This window comes from Rousettus aegyptiacus, unplaced genomic scaffold (genome assembly GCF_014176215.1).
Source record: "Rousettus aegyptiacus isolate mRouAeg1 unplaced genomic scaffold, mRouAeg1.p scaffold_m13_p_8, whole genome shotgun sequence".
NCBI classification, from domain to species: domain Eukaryota; kingdom Metazoa; phylum Chordata; class Mammalia; order Chiroptera; family Pteropodidae; genus Rousettus; species Rousettus aegyptiacus.
This window is the reverse complement of record NW_023416311.1, coordinates 16,384,667-16,399,169: the sequence shown is the minus strand read 5'-3', so window position 1 is coordinate 16,399,169 and position 14,503 is coordinate 16,384,667. Positions and strand designations below refer to the sequence as shown.

Here is a 14,503-nt window from a genome sequence, read left to right as displayed (position 1 = left end):
TGTGATAGAGGCTACGACTACACTTGGTGGCTGAGTTGAAGCCCCCATCCTTCGTGAGAGTGGAGGACCTTGTGACTCCTATTCTCATCTTCCTGGGAGGACGGGTTTGTGGACCCCAAATACATCCAAGTCCTCTTGTACTGGAGTCAAACGGGTATCAGGTGGGGCTGGAATGCTCAGAGGCACAGGAGGTGGGAGGAGGATGCTCAGGAAGCAGTGACAGCTTGTCTTCCAGCTTAGCACCACCTTGTAGACTCCCAGAGTGGGTCCAGGGAGACCAGACGCCTTTCTGAAATTAGCTCCTCTAACTGGGCTACTGGTGAGAGCCAACGGAGCTCCTTGCTGGCCTAGAAACTGCAACTCCAGGCCACATGCCTGCTGAGGTCCCTATGGGAGAGGGTGATGCAGGCCAGGCCTCCCAGGGAATGTGGGCAGCAGGTGCAACAAGACCTTGTGGCAGACAGAGGTCCCCTTGTGCTGCTTTCAATGCTTGGCGAGAAGCAAAATGGTGTGTGTGGGGGTACTGACACCTTTGGATAGTTTCCTGAGGAGAGCTCAGGGAGGAAATGCCCCGACCAGACAAGACCCATAGCTTGGTGCTGTCCCTACCCATTCCTGACATGGCTCCAACCTGCAGCCTCTCACCTGGTCACTTCCAAGCCACTCTGTGCCACTCCCAGTCACTATCGGCTCCAGCTGTATGTGGGGAGATGGTGCTACTAGGGTTCTCCAGAGAACAGGGCTCTTCTCCATATAGCAAAAGAGGGAAGGCAGTCCCGGGCAGAGGTGGCAAGGTTCTCTCTGAGTGCCACCTCTCCCACGTCTGCAGCTGTGCTTCAGAGACCGTTGGGGAATTCAGACCCTACACATAACGCTTCCAGGGCGACTTGTCCTCGGGTGGGGAAGCCAAAAGACAAGTGGATAATACTGCAGGGACTAAGGAGGGCACAGGAGCCTTCCACCTCTCCTGAAGCACACTAACAGGGGGGACGTTCTGAGTTGTTTCCCATCCCTGGAAATAAACCTGGCAGAGGTGAATATGGGGATTGGAGAAACACACACACACACCAACCGACCAAACAAAAAAAACAAACAAAAAAACCTCTTTCATTTCCCCTGAACAGAACTCACAAAAAACTGGAAAGTTTTTATATAATCTTTTAAAGTTTGTAAATGATTTGCAAAAATAAACTTTTAGACTCAGATATGTAGAAAACACAAATGATTCCAGGGAAATCACAGAGGAGTGTAGGGTGGGCGGCTCTGGTCTGCATGTCCTTTCGAGTTACAAAGTCTCAAGGAAGAGATTTTGGTTAGGGTGGTTTATCCTAACTGCCCTGCAGTCAGGCAGGACAGTGCAGCCACAGCTCCTCTGGTGGGCTGGCTCTGTGGGAATTCCAAATGTGGCTGGGGTCACAGCACTTCTAGTGTCAGACGTAGTAAACCAACTTCCCTGAGAGCATTCACTAAAGAAAGTCACATATTCTCTAAAATCTACACAAATCTGATCAGTGGTCTTGACTTGTGGCCTTTTGAAGGTCCATAGAGAAAGCAGGAAGCTGGTGACATGCTGTGGGTTACAGGTGTTACTGGCTTGCTCTGGGCAGGCAGCTTTTACAGACCCAGATTGCTAACTGCTTCAAACATCCCACCAACTCTAACAGGACCCTCTGGCTGCAAGACCTGCTGCCCCTCCCACAAAGGTGGACACTTAGTTTGAAAGGACAAAGGTCGAGTGACTTTGCCCAGGGACATGTAAGGAGCGAAGACAGGGCATCTGGGTGCCAGCCGAGTCCTGCGCTCCAGGGCTGGCAGCAATGACTAAAGGTGGGAGGATCCTTTGCAGTCAAGGCCCAACCTAGGGTTGGGCCTAGGGGTGTGACTGGCCACCTGTCCCATTTTGTAACCAACTAGTTCTCGGGGTAAATCCTGCTGTATTAAGACTGCCATCACAAGTGGTTCATCCCTGCCAGGAGATAGGACCCCAGAGTGGGTGTCAACTACCGGCTCAGGTTTTCTGCCACCATGTGGGACAAGAAGACACCAATGGTCTACATTTCTACTTTGGAAGCTCAGGAACAGGCCCATAGTTAGGGCCCAGAGTCTGCCACCTACATAGGCACAGCATTCTAGCACGTGACTGCCTTTGGTCTTGCTGTGCCTGCAGGCTCCATAGTATCCCCTTGGGGGTCCTGGTGTCTCCCCATCTGCACCCCAAAAGGCACACATGCCACGTGGTGGGCTACCAGGGTAGCCACACATCAGACCACCAGTGTATCCTTGCCCAGCCTGGGGCCACGGCCTGGCTGGCAGGTGCAAAAGCAGAGCTTTGCCAGAACTCTGGGCCTGCTCTGAGTGGCCACTATTTACTTTTAATGTACAGTAGCACCCCCAGCTCTGTGAGTGATTTCTGAGACTCCCACCCAGGTATGGGGTGGTGGCACCACATAGTGTGGGTGCAGGCACGAGTGGACCTGGGGTGTGCAGAAGGCTGCAGCTGGCTGCTTTGTGGCTGAGCCCACACGCACAGTCCTCTGTGAGGCAGAGCAAGGTGGCCAGTGCAAGCATAGCCAGCTGTTTGCCATTCTGGGGGCATCTCATCCTTTACAAAAGGAAACAGGCATAGATCCACCTGCTGAGCCCTGCAGTGTCGGGGCTAGGCCTGGGGGCAGGCCCTGTGCTGTGACTGTGCACGGATGCCTCCAGCAGGGCTCACTTCTGGCAATTCAGGTCCCATGCAATCATCCTCACTACGCTGGGTAGGACAGTGATTTCATGCATGAGGCCTTCTAGAAACAGCTTCAGTGCCTAGTTTTCCTATAAGAGCAAATGAAGGGGAAGCCCTTCAGGAAAGGCTCTGTTGGAAGCCTCCTCTCACACCCGGCCACCAGCCTTACTCCAGAGGCCAGGACAATGTCCAGCAGCACCATCAGCCAAGCGCCATGAGCAGCAAGCAGAGGGTGGCCTGGACACAGAGGAGCAGACAAGTCTTGAGGCCCAGCTGGTGGGAGGACACATAGTCAGGGTAGCAGTCTAGCCACTGTCTTGGGACACCAAACCTGAGCACCCTCGAGTCCTGAGCCATGTCTGCAAAAAAGAAAAGGGGGGAGTGAAAGCAAACTGTGCCACAGGGAGACTGGGTGGTGGAGCAGGGGGAGGCAGGAGAGGTATCTTGCGCAGACTCACCATGCTGTAGAAGAGCTCTGGGGGCAGTAACGGCTGCGTGTGCACTTTGGGCTCCTGTGGGATGCCATCGGCTGCATGCAGCACTATCTATAATGAGGTACACCATGCATGGAAGCTGTGCAGAGGAGCTGGGCCCACACCGCAGGGCTGGAGCTGACAGGGCTGCTGTCATGGGGCCGTGTGCAGAGACAGGTTGGTCACAGGATGGGACAGGCGGCCAGTCACATCTGAGGCTGAGCAGATGGGGGTCTGGAAAGGGTGGGGGTCCTCTACCAGGCTCCAGGGTGGGTGGGGGAAGCTCACAGGCAAGTCCTCACCAAGGGCAGCAGAGGGTAGGGTGGGTGATGGGGCAGGCTCTAGAGGAGATGGGGGTGAGTGCAAAATCCCAGGAGGGAACGGGCCAGCACAGGCACTTTGCGCTATTATGGGGAGGTGCTCGGGAATGGAGGAGTGGCCAAGGGGCCAACTGCCACAGCCATGGCCTGACTTCACATGGTCCACCAACCCCAGGGGTACAGGGCCTGGGTGCCCCCAAGTGCAGACATGGTGTGTGCTGTAACTGGACAGTGTGCCACTGTTTCAAGATGGGGCTGCTACCCAAGACGGTGAGCAGAGAGGTGCAGCACCACTGCTATAACATAGGTGCTCAGTGGGTGTGGACTCTGGACGCCCCTGCGGTCTTCTGAGAGGATCTGTGAGCTGCGTCTGCCCAGCGACTTGGGGGTGTGTAAATGGTGGGCACTCACATCTCCGCATAGGGACAGATTTCTGTAGGGTACCCGCAGGGCCTGCTTCATGGTGACATAGTGCTTCACCTAGGACTATGGGACAAAGAGCCCGAGTTGAGCTTGGCAGGAGGGTCAGGGGGGTTCACCCTTCTCTATGGGAAGACAGGACAGACACACACACGGTCAGAAACCGGAGCGCTGCTATGAGTAGCTTCTCACCTACACCGACCACCCACTGGTCAGTGCGGCGGAGGTCATTCCCCATGGGAACGCTGCCTGTCCGAAACATCTTCAGGTAGTTCTGGAAGTGCACAGGCAGGAATCAGCAGGTGGTGCAGCAGGCCAGGCCGTTCATGGTGCCAGCAGCCTGTACCCAGTGCTAGAAAGTCCCTGCACTTCTACAGGTGAAAGGAGATCTTGCCGCGGAGCTCATGCATCCTAGGGCAGAGGGAGGAGGGCCTCTGAGGAGGGGGCGCATGTACTCCTGCACATGCCACTTGGGATTTGTTGTGGAAAACTATCACTATGTCTCAAAAGCCATGGAAACTTGAGAAAGGGATGCATGTTAGAGAGAAATCGGCAGCTCTCTCACCTGATGGCATCTTCACCCTCATAGCTTTCAAGCAGATGAGCTCTTTGTATCTAAATTGAGGCAGAAAGAGGAAACTCTGTCACTGTGACACACCAACGACAACCCCCCACTGGCCGAGTAGGCACATGGGATCTGAAGCACTGAGCACAGTGAGCAGGAGACCCTTTGGCAGATACCTCCCCCCCCCCACCCTGAGCGGGTGCAGGCTAAAGTTCCAGACTGCAAATAAAATCTGAGGCCACACAGGCTCTAAATATGTGGGAAATCTCTAGGTGAAATTGTTGTTCTCAATAATATCACAGCAAGGAAGGCACAAGCAGGGCCCAAACCCAGAGCAGGGAGAGAAAAAACACTAAAGGGTTCTGTATAGAGAAATAAAAACACAGACACACTGGGAAAAGCAACTGACAACAAAGGTACAAGAAGGGATTTACCCCTTCATCTACCAAGAACCCACACAAACCAGCATGACAAAGATGAAACCCAGCAAAGTTCCCGGATGCCAGGACCCGCTTGTGTTTGAAAGCCTGAGAGTACTCCAGGGTGTTTGTGGGGGGCTCAGCCACACCATGAGCACTGAACTACATGGAGCAAGGGGGCAGGAAGGGGAGATAAGTGTTTCCCTGGAGCTTGGTACTGACTTCAGGGCTCTGAACGACAGAGTGTGTGTGTGTGGGGAAAGTTGGCCTAGCCTTGCCAGAGGCCGTAAGTTTTCATGAGGGCTAGGTTATAACCAACAACATGCAGAGCACTCAGGCAGCTCTGCAGGGTGCCACACAAAGCCCTGCTCAGGAGGTGCGTTCCCACTCTGAACAGGAAGGGTTTAGCTTGCCCAGAACAGACCGTGCTTGGGGCTGGTAGGCACTGCTCAGGGGCTGGTAGTCGCTGCCCAGGGCTGGCAGGTGGCAGGACAGACAGAAGCTGCCAATCCCAAGCTTTGCCTTGGAGAAAATTTAACATCCTGTCCTGTGCTTTCCAGTCAATCCACCTTAGCTCTGGTGATGGTGAAAACAACAGAGAGAAACTCCCACTTCCCATCCTTTTTCATAAGTCCAGTAATGGTTTGGCCTTTTAAAATTGTGGTCAGCAGCCTGTGGTCCCACGGTACAACATTCAAACTGAAAGGTAGACAGATGCAACAGGGTCATGGGTATAAGTCTTCGTCTTCCTGCTCAGGGATGGTGAGCACCCGTGAGCAGCGCCCAGGCCCCCGCCCTCAGCGCCACAGGCTCAGAGAATGCAGGCAGTGGATCTACCAGAGCATCGGCCCAAAGACAGTGAGGAAGCCCACTTGCTCGTTCCCCTGGCAAATGGGCTCAAAGGGTGAGTAGAAGCCACAGCAGGGCCTACTTACGTGGTGGCATGCATGTGGAACAGATGCACAGAGCCTGCGGATGGCCCGCCCCAGCCCCCAGAGCTCTGAGAAGGCCTTCCCACTCACCAGTTTGTGAAGCTGAAACAGTGCAGGGAGAGGAGGACTGACTGGAAGAAGCAGGTGAGCTCCTCACGCAGGTTCTAGAAGAAGTCATGGAGCAACAGTGTCTGCTGGAGGTGTCTGTCGCATGTTCCTGTGCAAGTGAGGAAGGGATAGGGCTGGGTTCTGGTTTCTAGCAGACTACAGTGTCCACAGGAGTATGCAGACCAGAGTGAGGATGAGACGGGACCCTGGTGAAGAGGGGGAGGGGGACTTGCCACCCAAGCAGCCAGGAGGTGCCCCCTCTGCTAGTGAAGGTTAGGACCCACCACCTGCTGCCTCAGGCAGGACTCAGGACAGAGGGTCTCAACAGCATCGAGGTCTCTCATGGATGACTCATCTCCAGATGGCTGGGAAGCAATGGTGCAAGTCTGCAAAAGCTATTCCGCTTCACATGCATCACACATGTGCACGTGAATGCTCCAAACACAGCATACACATGCCTTGCATGTGTACACATGCATGCATCACATGCGCACACACTGCACATACCACATGCACATGCACACACATGCCTTGCTGGTGTGTGCCTCATATGTGCACAAACACTGCACATATACCTCACACATGCCTCACATGTGTGTACTCACACCGTGTACACACATTGAATACACATGCCTTACATATGTGTACACATACACACATACTTCGCATTTGCACACACATTTCCTTTAGCACGAGAGCAGAGTGATTCCAAGCACCCAGAGGCTGAGGGGAGTGAACGTGTGTAAACCAAGGCATGAGCACTGGCCTGGAGGTGTCTCAGGTCAGACGGGAAATCTGGAAAGGTCCCCTGTTCAGGACTGCAGAGGGCCATCTACCCAGGGGTCTGCATTTGGCCCTTAAGGCTTGGCCTGTGGCCATAGTGCCAGCAGAAGATGCTCCTGGCACCATCTTGGATAGAGAGTAAGCCTGTCAGAGCCATCTCAGGCCCTCAGACTTACCTGTACATGAGCACAGACAGGTACTGCCAACTTGAGAGACTTGGGGCTCCCAGCGTCCTGTAAGGCCCTGTGAAAGGACACAATGGTCAAGAGTGGGCATGTGAGCATCCTGGCACCCAGCCACTGGTCAGGGATTGCAGGGGGAGCAGTGCAGTCAGTGCTTACGAGGAAGGGTTCTCCTGCAGTGTGATCTCCTTAAGGGTGCCAACAGCATGATGGCAGACACCTTTAGGTGCTCCTGTTCTGCCTAGAGCAAAAGAGAACAGCAGCTCAAAAACCTCCAAGTACTTAGAGTCAAAAAGGTGCCCAATTCCTTTATGTTAGGTTTAACTGAAAAGCTTAAGTTTACATTTACATGGTTTTCACCTTAAAGAAGATTTACTGATAAAGAAGCAAGGGTACCACTTTAGCACCCCAATTTCTGGATGCTAAATGTCAAACTGACCCAGGTTCTCAGTTGGGGCTGGCTGTCAGGACTGCTCAGAGCCCGTTCTTGATCCCCCCCCGCCCCGCCATGAGGCCACAATGGTACACACAGGAACCCTTCCCACCAGCTGGCAGAGTAACCACCGCTTTCTGCTCTGGAGCTCAGGGGCAGAGCCCATTTCCATCATGCCCACAGGACTTGATGCCCGGGCCCTTGGCAGTCACCCAGTGATGCACAGGCTCCTGGGTCTGCTGGTGGAGGAGGTAGGTCTGGCCATTCCCAACACGTTCAGGTGTGGGAGTCCTGTGGCAACTCTCCACAGAGATAACAGGTGTACACCATGGCAAGCTCCTGTACAAGCTGCAGATGCCCTCCTGAAAGGGGCAGGACAGAGCCAGCTGCCAACGCCTCACTGGCACCCTGTAGACACCCAAGGTCCATGTCCTGTCACTCACTCTCATGCTGCAGGTCTCTGTTGATCTCCGGGAACTGTGAGTTGAAGGTGACAAGGATGCTGGCCAGTGACAGGCTGTGCTGCTCCTTCCAATACCTGCCCTTGTGGGCCTTGCAGTGGCACAGAGCTGGCAGGATCTAAAACTGGCACTGGAAGGCAGATAGAGGTGAGAACTTTTGACAGAGCTCCTGCAGACCCCTGCTTCATCACAAGCACCAAGTTCAGATGGCTCTACACTTCGAGTCTGAACTTGAGCTGCTTGAGAATTTCTTCACGACCCATACAGAAGCCATTTCACTTTTTGTGAAGAATGCCTCTTGCTGGTAATATCCATTTCCTGAGGCCTCTGAGAAGGTGGGAAGACAGAGGCTGAGTCAGGCCTCCAGGGACGTGTGTGTGACACCTTGATTTTAACTCTCTGGAATGGCAAGAAGGCACATTCTGCACTTTTAAGTCGCACCCTCACTCCCATACCCGGTCTGGGGTGTTATGTCAGCTTTTGTATTATTGCTCCTCTGGGACAGCTATGTATCATTACTTCTTGGATGCCACCTTTTGGTCTCTGAGGATACCACTGAGACCTTTTCTGTTGGTTCTGTTCCCTTCACATTATCTAATTTCTGGATACCTGGCTGTCTGCTCTCATTTTATCACAAGCTGATGGGAAGCTCTGGTGACTGCAGAGCCCAAGTGGTTGAATGGGGACCCTCCACTATTACAAAGGTCTCCTCCTAGAAAGGACTCCCATCCTATTCCAGGGGGCAGGGGTCTCCATGGGGATCTCGGACTCCCCACCCCACCAGCCCTGGGTCCAGTGTAGGGCTTCTTCCACATGCTTGGTCCCTGGTGGGTTTGATATTGAAAAGGGGTGAGGGTCTGAGGACACAGTGCCCTAACAAATGCTCTCTGTAATAGGTTGTCTCTCCTGTTGGGGCTGTCCTTGGTGATTCCTCCAGTGTTTGTAGGAGGCCAGCCTGGTTGTTTATCATGAGGCATTTATCATCTGGCTAGACATCAATAGGGAGAGAATGAAGCTGACCAGAATTCACACAAGAAGCAAACTCAGGCCTCTGGCGTCATTTGGACTGTATCTCAGACAATGGTGCCCCAGACAGGCCGGCCCCTCCCCTATATTCACAGTCCTAAGGTGTGTCAGGCTTACTACACAAGTTCACCTAAAACTAACCTGTTACGCTTGGGAGATATGACGTGAACTTCCTAACAACCTGGGTAGCAGCACCAAGATGAGTGTCAGTTTCTCTGAGGAGTGTTAACCTGATCCAAGAACCACATCCCACTGGAAATGAGCCCACCGCACAGGCAGGGCCCTCGCTGCCACCTCCCCAGACTGTAGCCACAGACCCAGAGACTCTATGTTTGTTTCCCATCCACACCCACCTCGCAGTGGGTGGGGGGTACAGTTTTATCTCACATTGGGCATCATACTCCCTCTCCTGCTGAAAGTCATCACGAGTCTACACTCTTCATCCACAAGCTCAGATGGCCTCTCCTCAGGACCATATCAGCTGGAAAGGAGACAAAGAATGTTCCACATAGCCACGCGTCTAATGGTCAAACATGCTAGGACCCTCAGGGGACACCAGGCCATGGAAGAGTCCTAGACACGGTGCTCGGTCCTCTCTCGCTCTGTCCAAGCTCTCCGCAGTTGGCCCACAGCATCTTAAGTGAGTCACTTGTAGCACTGCTTGATGAATATGCTTCTGGGGGTTTCCAGGAGGTTCCTTGGAGGGCCCTCTTGCTCCTTGGACCCACTCAGCGCTTCAGCCTAGCAGAGGTGCCTGTCAGGGGAAGTTGCTGGGTCTTGCGCAACTTCATAACCAGGGTGAAACCACCGTGGTTTGCACAGCATACCAGCAGTCTCCACCAGTAGAATGGAGTTCCTGAAGCTTGTGTCTATATGTCTTATCGTCACTGATTCAAATCACTGACTTATTAAGGATGGTGTCCTTGCCGGGGCCCAAGGAACCTGCAATCAGAGCTGCAGCACCTATTGGTGTTCAGCCAGATGGCAAATGGTAAACAACTAGGCTGGCCCACCGACCACTCTCTTGCAAACACTGTGGAGGAGTTACCAAAGACAGCCCAAACGAGAGAAACGACCTATACAGAGAGTTGTTGTTAGGGAACTGTGTCCTCAGACCCTCACCCCTTTTCAATCTCAAATACACCGGGTACAAAACTCAAGGACAAAGAGCTGTGCTCTGTGCATTTTCCTCTGAGCTGGAGGGCAGGAACCGGTCCCACTCAGCCAGGGCAAGGGTAGAAGCTGCTCTGTAGTTATTGTCAGTGTCACCCTCTATAAATGTAACAATCATTCTCAGCTCAATGGCCTTACTAAAAGAGGTCCAACCCCTGCTCCAGATAAAGGATATTTAGAAAAATAGAGGATGAAAGTTGGAGAAAAGGAAAGTGAAAAGTCTGTGTGGCTCTGTCCGCGCTGCAGGTTGGCTGGACTAAGCACTGAGGAGTTCCGGGTGCCTATGGGGTTCGCGGTCATGGTCCTCAAAGAAAGGGCAGAGACGCCCAGCCGCTCAAATGAATGACAAACAACCCGACTCCGCGCCCCGCTCCTCAGGATCTAACCACCAAGGCCGGCTAGCCCTCGCCTCACCTCTCGCCTCCTGTTTGGTCTGCCCAAAGCCCCACAGTGAGCACATTCCGCCCGCGGACGCATCCCCTAGGCAATCGTACTGTCCGCCCCGACCACAATCCTGTCTCCCCTGCAGCTTCCCGCCCCCTGATAGGGGCCCACCCCCGCCCCTGCCTCCACCCCCACCTAGCGGACCCCTCGAGCCCACTAGCAGCCTCCGCCCCAGCAATCCGCCTATTTTTCAATTGCCCTCCCGCTTCCGCCTTGAGAGATCACTTCCAGGTCAAAGCCAAAATGGGAGCAAGGGGGCGGGACCTGCGCTTTACGTAGTGCGTGGCTCAGCCATCTTGGAGCTTGGCAGTCGGGTCAGCAAGAGAGGAAGCATGGCAGGAAGGGAGTTCGTGCTGTCACGCCGGTGACTTCAGAGTATCCCTTGATCCGGCTTCCAAAGGTGGAATTCCGTGGACACAGCGATTTTTCAGGCTTGTGTGAAATTTTGGCAAAGGACTTTCGAGGGGTTAGACACTTCCATCAGTGGTGTTGGTGAGCGAGGCGGGTCACGGGATTCCGTGTAGAACAGCAGTGTTGGAGAAAGACGACAGAGCCGGGCGACGCCACACCCACGTCTCCCACTCAGGTCCTCCCACTCAGGCCTCCCACCCCTGGTCTTCTAACTCATGTCTCTCATATTTTCGCACACAGGACTCCTCACCCAGATCTCCCTAGCCCAGGTCCCCTGCCCGTCTCCTCTCAGGTCTCCCCACCTCATGGTGCCTCGTTGGTGGCAAAAAAGAAGTGGACACTCTTTTTCCCTCCTAAAAGGCTGTTTTAAAAACCCGGGCGAGCTACATAATTATTGTCCACAATTTTCGAAAGGTCTGTTTCAGATACGCCAGGTACTCGAATGTGTAGAACTTACGTGCTGGACAGATGGGTGACAGTAGGCGAAGCTCGTCTTCCAATGCGAGTTGGTCCAGAGACTTAAGGCACTGTCCCTGAGGGTCCGGTGGCTCTGAACACAGGAGATGAAGCATGAGGGGAGGTTTGTGGGTGAGCGGGGGGGGGGGGGGACCAGCTTGGAGACAATAGCCGAGTTAGGCACAGGAAAGGAGCTGTAACGTTTGCACCCTGTGAAGCCTGGTCTCCCCTTGACCCACATCCCATGTTGCCCTACACTGTCTGTGCCATGGTGTAGACCACAATGCAGTTCAGTCTACAGGAGACCCTGGGCAATCTCTGGGAGCATTTCTGCTCAAGACTGGGATGCTACTGGCATCTAGTGGGTGGGGGCCCAGATGCCACTCAACACCCTCATGGCCAGGATGGCCCCATCACTGTCTTATTCTGATCATCAGTCCCGAATTCCTCTGTGTCCCTTCCTGTCAGTGTGTACTCACACATCCCTTCCTTCCCTCCTTGAGTCCCCGGCTTGGCCCTGGGCAGGGTCAGGGATGTGCACGTGGCTAGTCCCACTTTCTGGGGGTCCCTGTCTAACTGGGGCAGATGCACAAAGAACAGTGCATTGTGAATAAAAAATGTCCCCCACACTATTTGGAGGACCCTGAGCCTCAGGCCAAGGTTTGCCGGGCTGAATCTCAGAGGAGGGTCCCAGCAGTCCTGTCAGGACAGAATTTGATTTTACAGTTCACTTGCACTCCAAAAAAAACACTCCCTTTTCATCGCACCTATTTAACTCAAAACTGAAGCCCCAGTGAGCTGGCATGGTGGATATTCTCCATCAGTTGGTGTCCCTCACTGCCTAGCCCTTGCCTCTAGGTGGAGCTGCAGGCCCATGCCATCACCACCTGGGATTCCGAATGGCAGTTGGCCCAGGCTTTCAAACTCTGTTCTCAAGACCTTTAACTCTCCTACACATTTCAAGCTTCTGTTACGTGGTGACATCTAGGGATATTTGCTGTGTTAGAAATGAAAATAGAAAATAGAAGCCTGTTAAATTTCTACTTTTCACTTAAAACCAACAATAATCCACTACATGTGAAAATTACATTTTAATGACAGCTACATTTTCCTGTAAAAAATTTCGAAGCGTCATTTTACATTTGTGCAGATCTCTTAAAGGAAGAGTTGAATTATTTACTCTGCCTTGAATCGTTCCATTGTTGGCCATCATGTGGCCTTAGGAGTACTCTACATTTTCAAGAGAATGAGTGTGAAAAGGCAGTTTTTAGCAGTCGTATGAAAATCATTTTTGCTTCTTGGACCTTGTGCCCCTGAACCTACCATGAGACCCAGGTACAGCCTTCTCACACCCTTTTTTGATGTTTTGTCCATGTTGATTTGGTGTTTTTTTGATTTGTTGAAGACAAGGAAGGTCAGACATAAAGTATTTCACATACTTTTGGGGGGAAACAAGCTTGTAGAAATTGGATTTGTAATTAAAGTTACTCTGGGCATTAAGAAGCTGAAGTCTGGCTGAGGCCCAGATTATTTAGGATTCCCAGAAGACATTGTCTTGAGAAACCTCTAAAGGAATTGCAGGGCAATGGGGCTGTGTGGAAGCAGGTCCCCAAGTCCTGCAGGAGCTCCAGGTGAGAGTCCCTCGAGATGTCTGTGTCAAGAGCTTAGCAGATCAATTGTGAGGGTCCTTTTACCTTTTGGGGTATGTGGAAAGACTGGGCTGGTATGAGTATGGGGAAATCTTACTACTTTAAAAAATAATTAGTAGATTTATTATTTTTTAGAGAAGTTTTAGGTTTATAGGAAAACTGAACAAAGGATAGAGTTCCCTTATATACCCTGCCCTGCACAGTTCTCCATTGCTAACCTCTTGCTCACTGTGCTACATTTATCACAATTAATGATCTGACACTGATGGTATTGTTAACTAAAGTCTGCACTTAATCCAGATTTCCTTAGTTTTTACCCAGTGTCCTTTTTGCGTCCCAGGACCTACATGGTATTTAGTCTTCACATCTCTGGACTTGGACTGTGCCACGGCCTTGACCTTACTAAGGTATACAGGTCTGGAATTCTGTATAATACCTCTCAGTTTCGGTTTGTTGAATGTTTTTCTCAAGGTTAGGTGAGGAAATGGTGACTGCTTCTTGGATTGGGACCTTTCTATAGGTCCTTTCCTTCCCTGAGATGGAGCGGGATCGGGGTGAGAGGAACTGGGGTCCTTTCTGTCCTCCTCGAGAGGAGAGGGAGGAAGGGTGTGAGCGTGTGAAGGGACAGCATCCCCAGGCTGGGGAACATGTGGTATTGTAGAAGTAGCAACAACAAATAATGGCTGAGGGAAATAGGGCCTGACACTGTCAAGCCTCTGGTGGGAGTGCCTAGTGAAGATTTGGTCAGAAGCACTTGGTAAGAGACCTAGTGGGTGGACCTGGTGGGGAGCATCTGGGGGGAGGGAGCATCTGGTGGGAGGATCTGAACAGTTTGAACAACAGTGACTTCTGTTGACGCAGGAGGACTTGGTTATAGTACTGGGTGATGGGGTGAATGTCTTGTGGTTAAGGGCATCGGGATATACTACACCACAATATATCATTTTGGCATGATGATTATTTTGAACTGAAGGCAATTGAGAATCAACAGATGCAGAAAGAAACCTTTTTTGAAGCTTCTCTTATTTGACTTAAAGCAGCAACTTCTGGAAATAAAGCTGCTGTAAATTCCCTCTTTAGGCTTGTCTGCTCGCTGAGGGGAGACTGCAGGAAAAAACCTATCTCAAGTCCATTGTCTGGAGGACTTTAATGGCCCTGAGGGAGACGGACCACTTATAGCTGTATAGACAAACATTACTACAAACTTGTCTTGTGTCTCGATCATTCTAAAATCCATTTGTCTTTCCTAAATAAACCTATTTGTTTCTCCCATAAGAACCCTTTTCTCCCCCTTCCCTTACCTCTACTTACCCCTATTAATATATAGAAGAATCTAATGAAGTGATTTATTGAGTCATTTACTTTTGTTGGCTACCATGTGCATATGAGTAAATTTCTGTTGTTTTCTGTTATTTGTCAGTTTAATCCACAGGTCCCAGTTGTTGAACTTAAAAGAGTAGATTAAAAGTTTTTTCTTCCCCTACAGCCTCCTTTGCTACAGAGACTCCCTGACCTGGTCA

General features: G+C 52.0%; 1 protein-coding gene across 1 annotated transcript; it reads right to left on the bottom strand.

The window, feature by feature from the left end:
- Positions 1-1,142: 1,142 nt before the first annotated feature.
- On the bottom strand, positions 1,143-10,762 carry LOC107506019. Its single transcript, XM_036225892.1, is given in 10 exon segments — positions 1,143-1,630; positions 2,424-2,534; positions 2,878-2,979; positions 2,981-3,100; positions 3,103-3,269; positions 5,948-6,024; positions 6,932-6,981; positions 7,807-7,954; positions 10,438-10,602; positions 10,743-10,762. Coding segments are annotated over 10 exon segments (1,305 nt in total). The 3' UTR covers positions 1,143-1,285.
- Between the last annotated feature and the right edge of the window lie 3,741 nt (positions 10,763-14,503).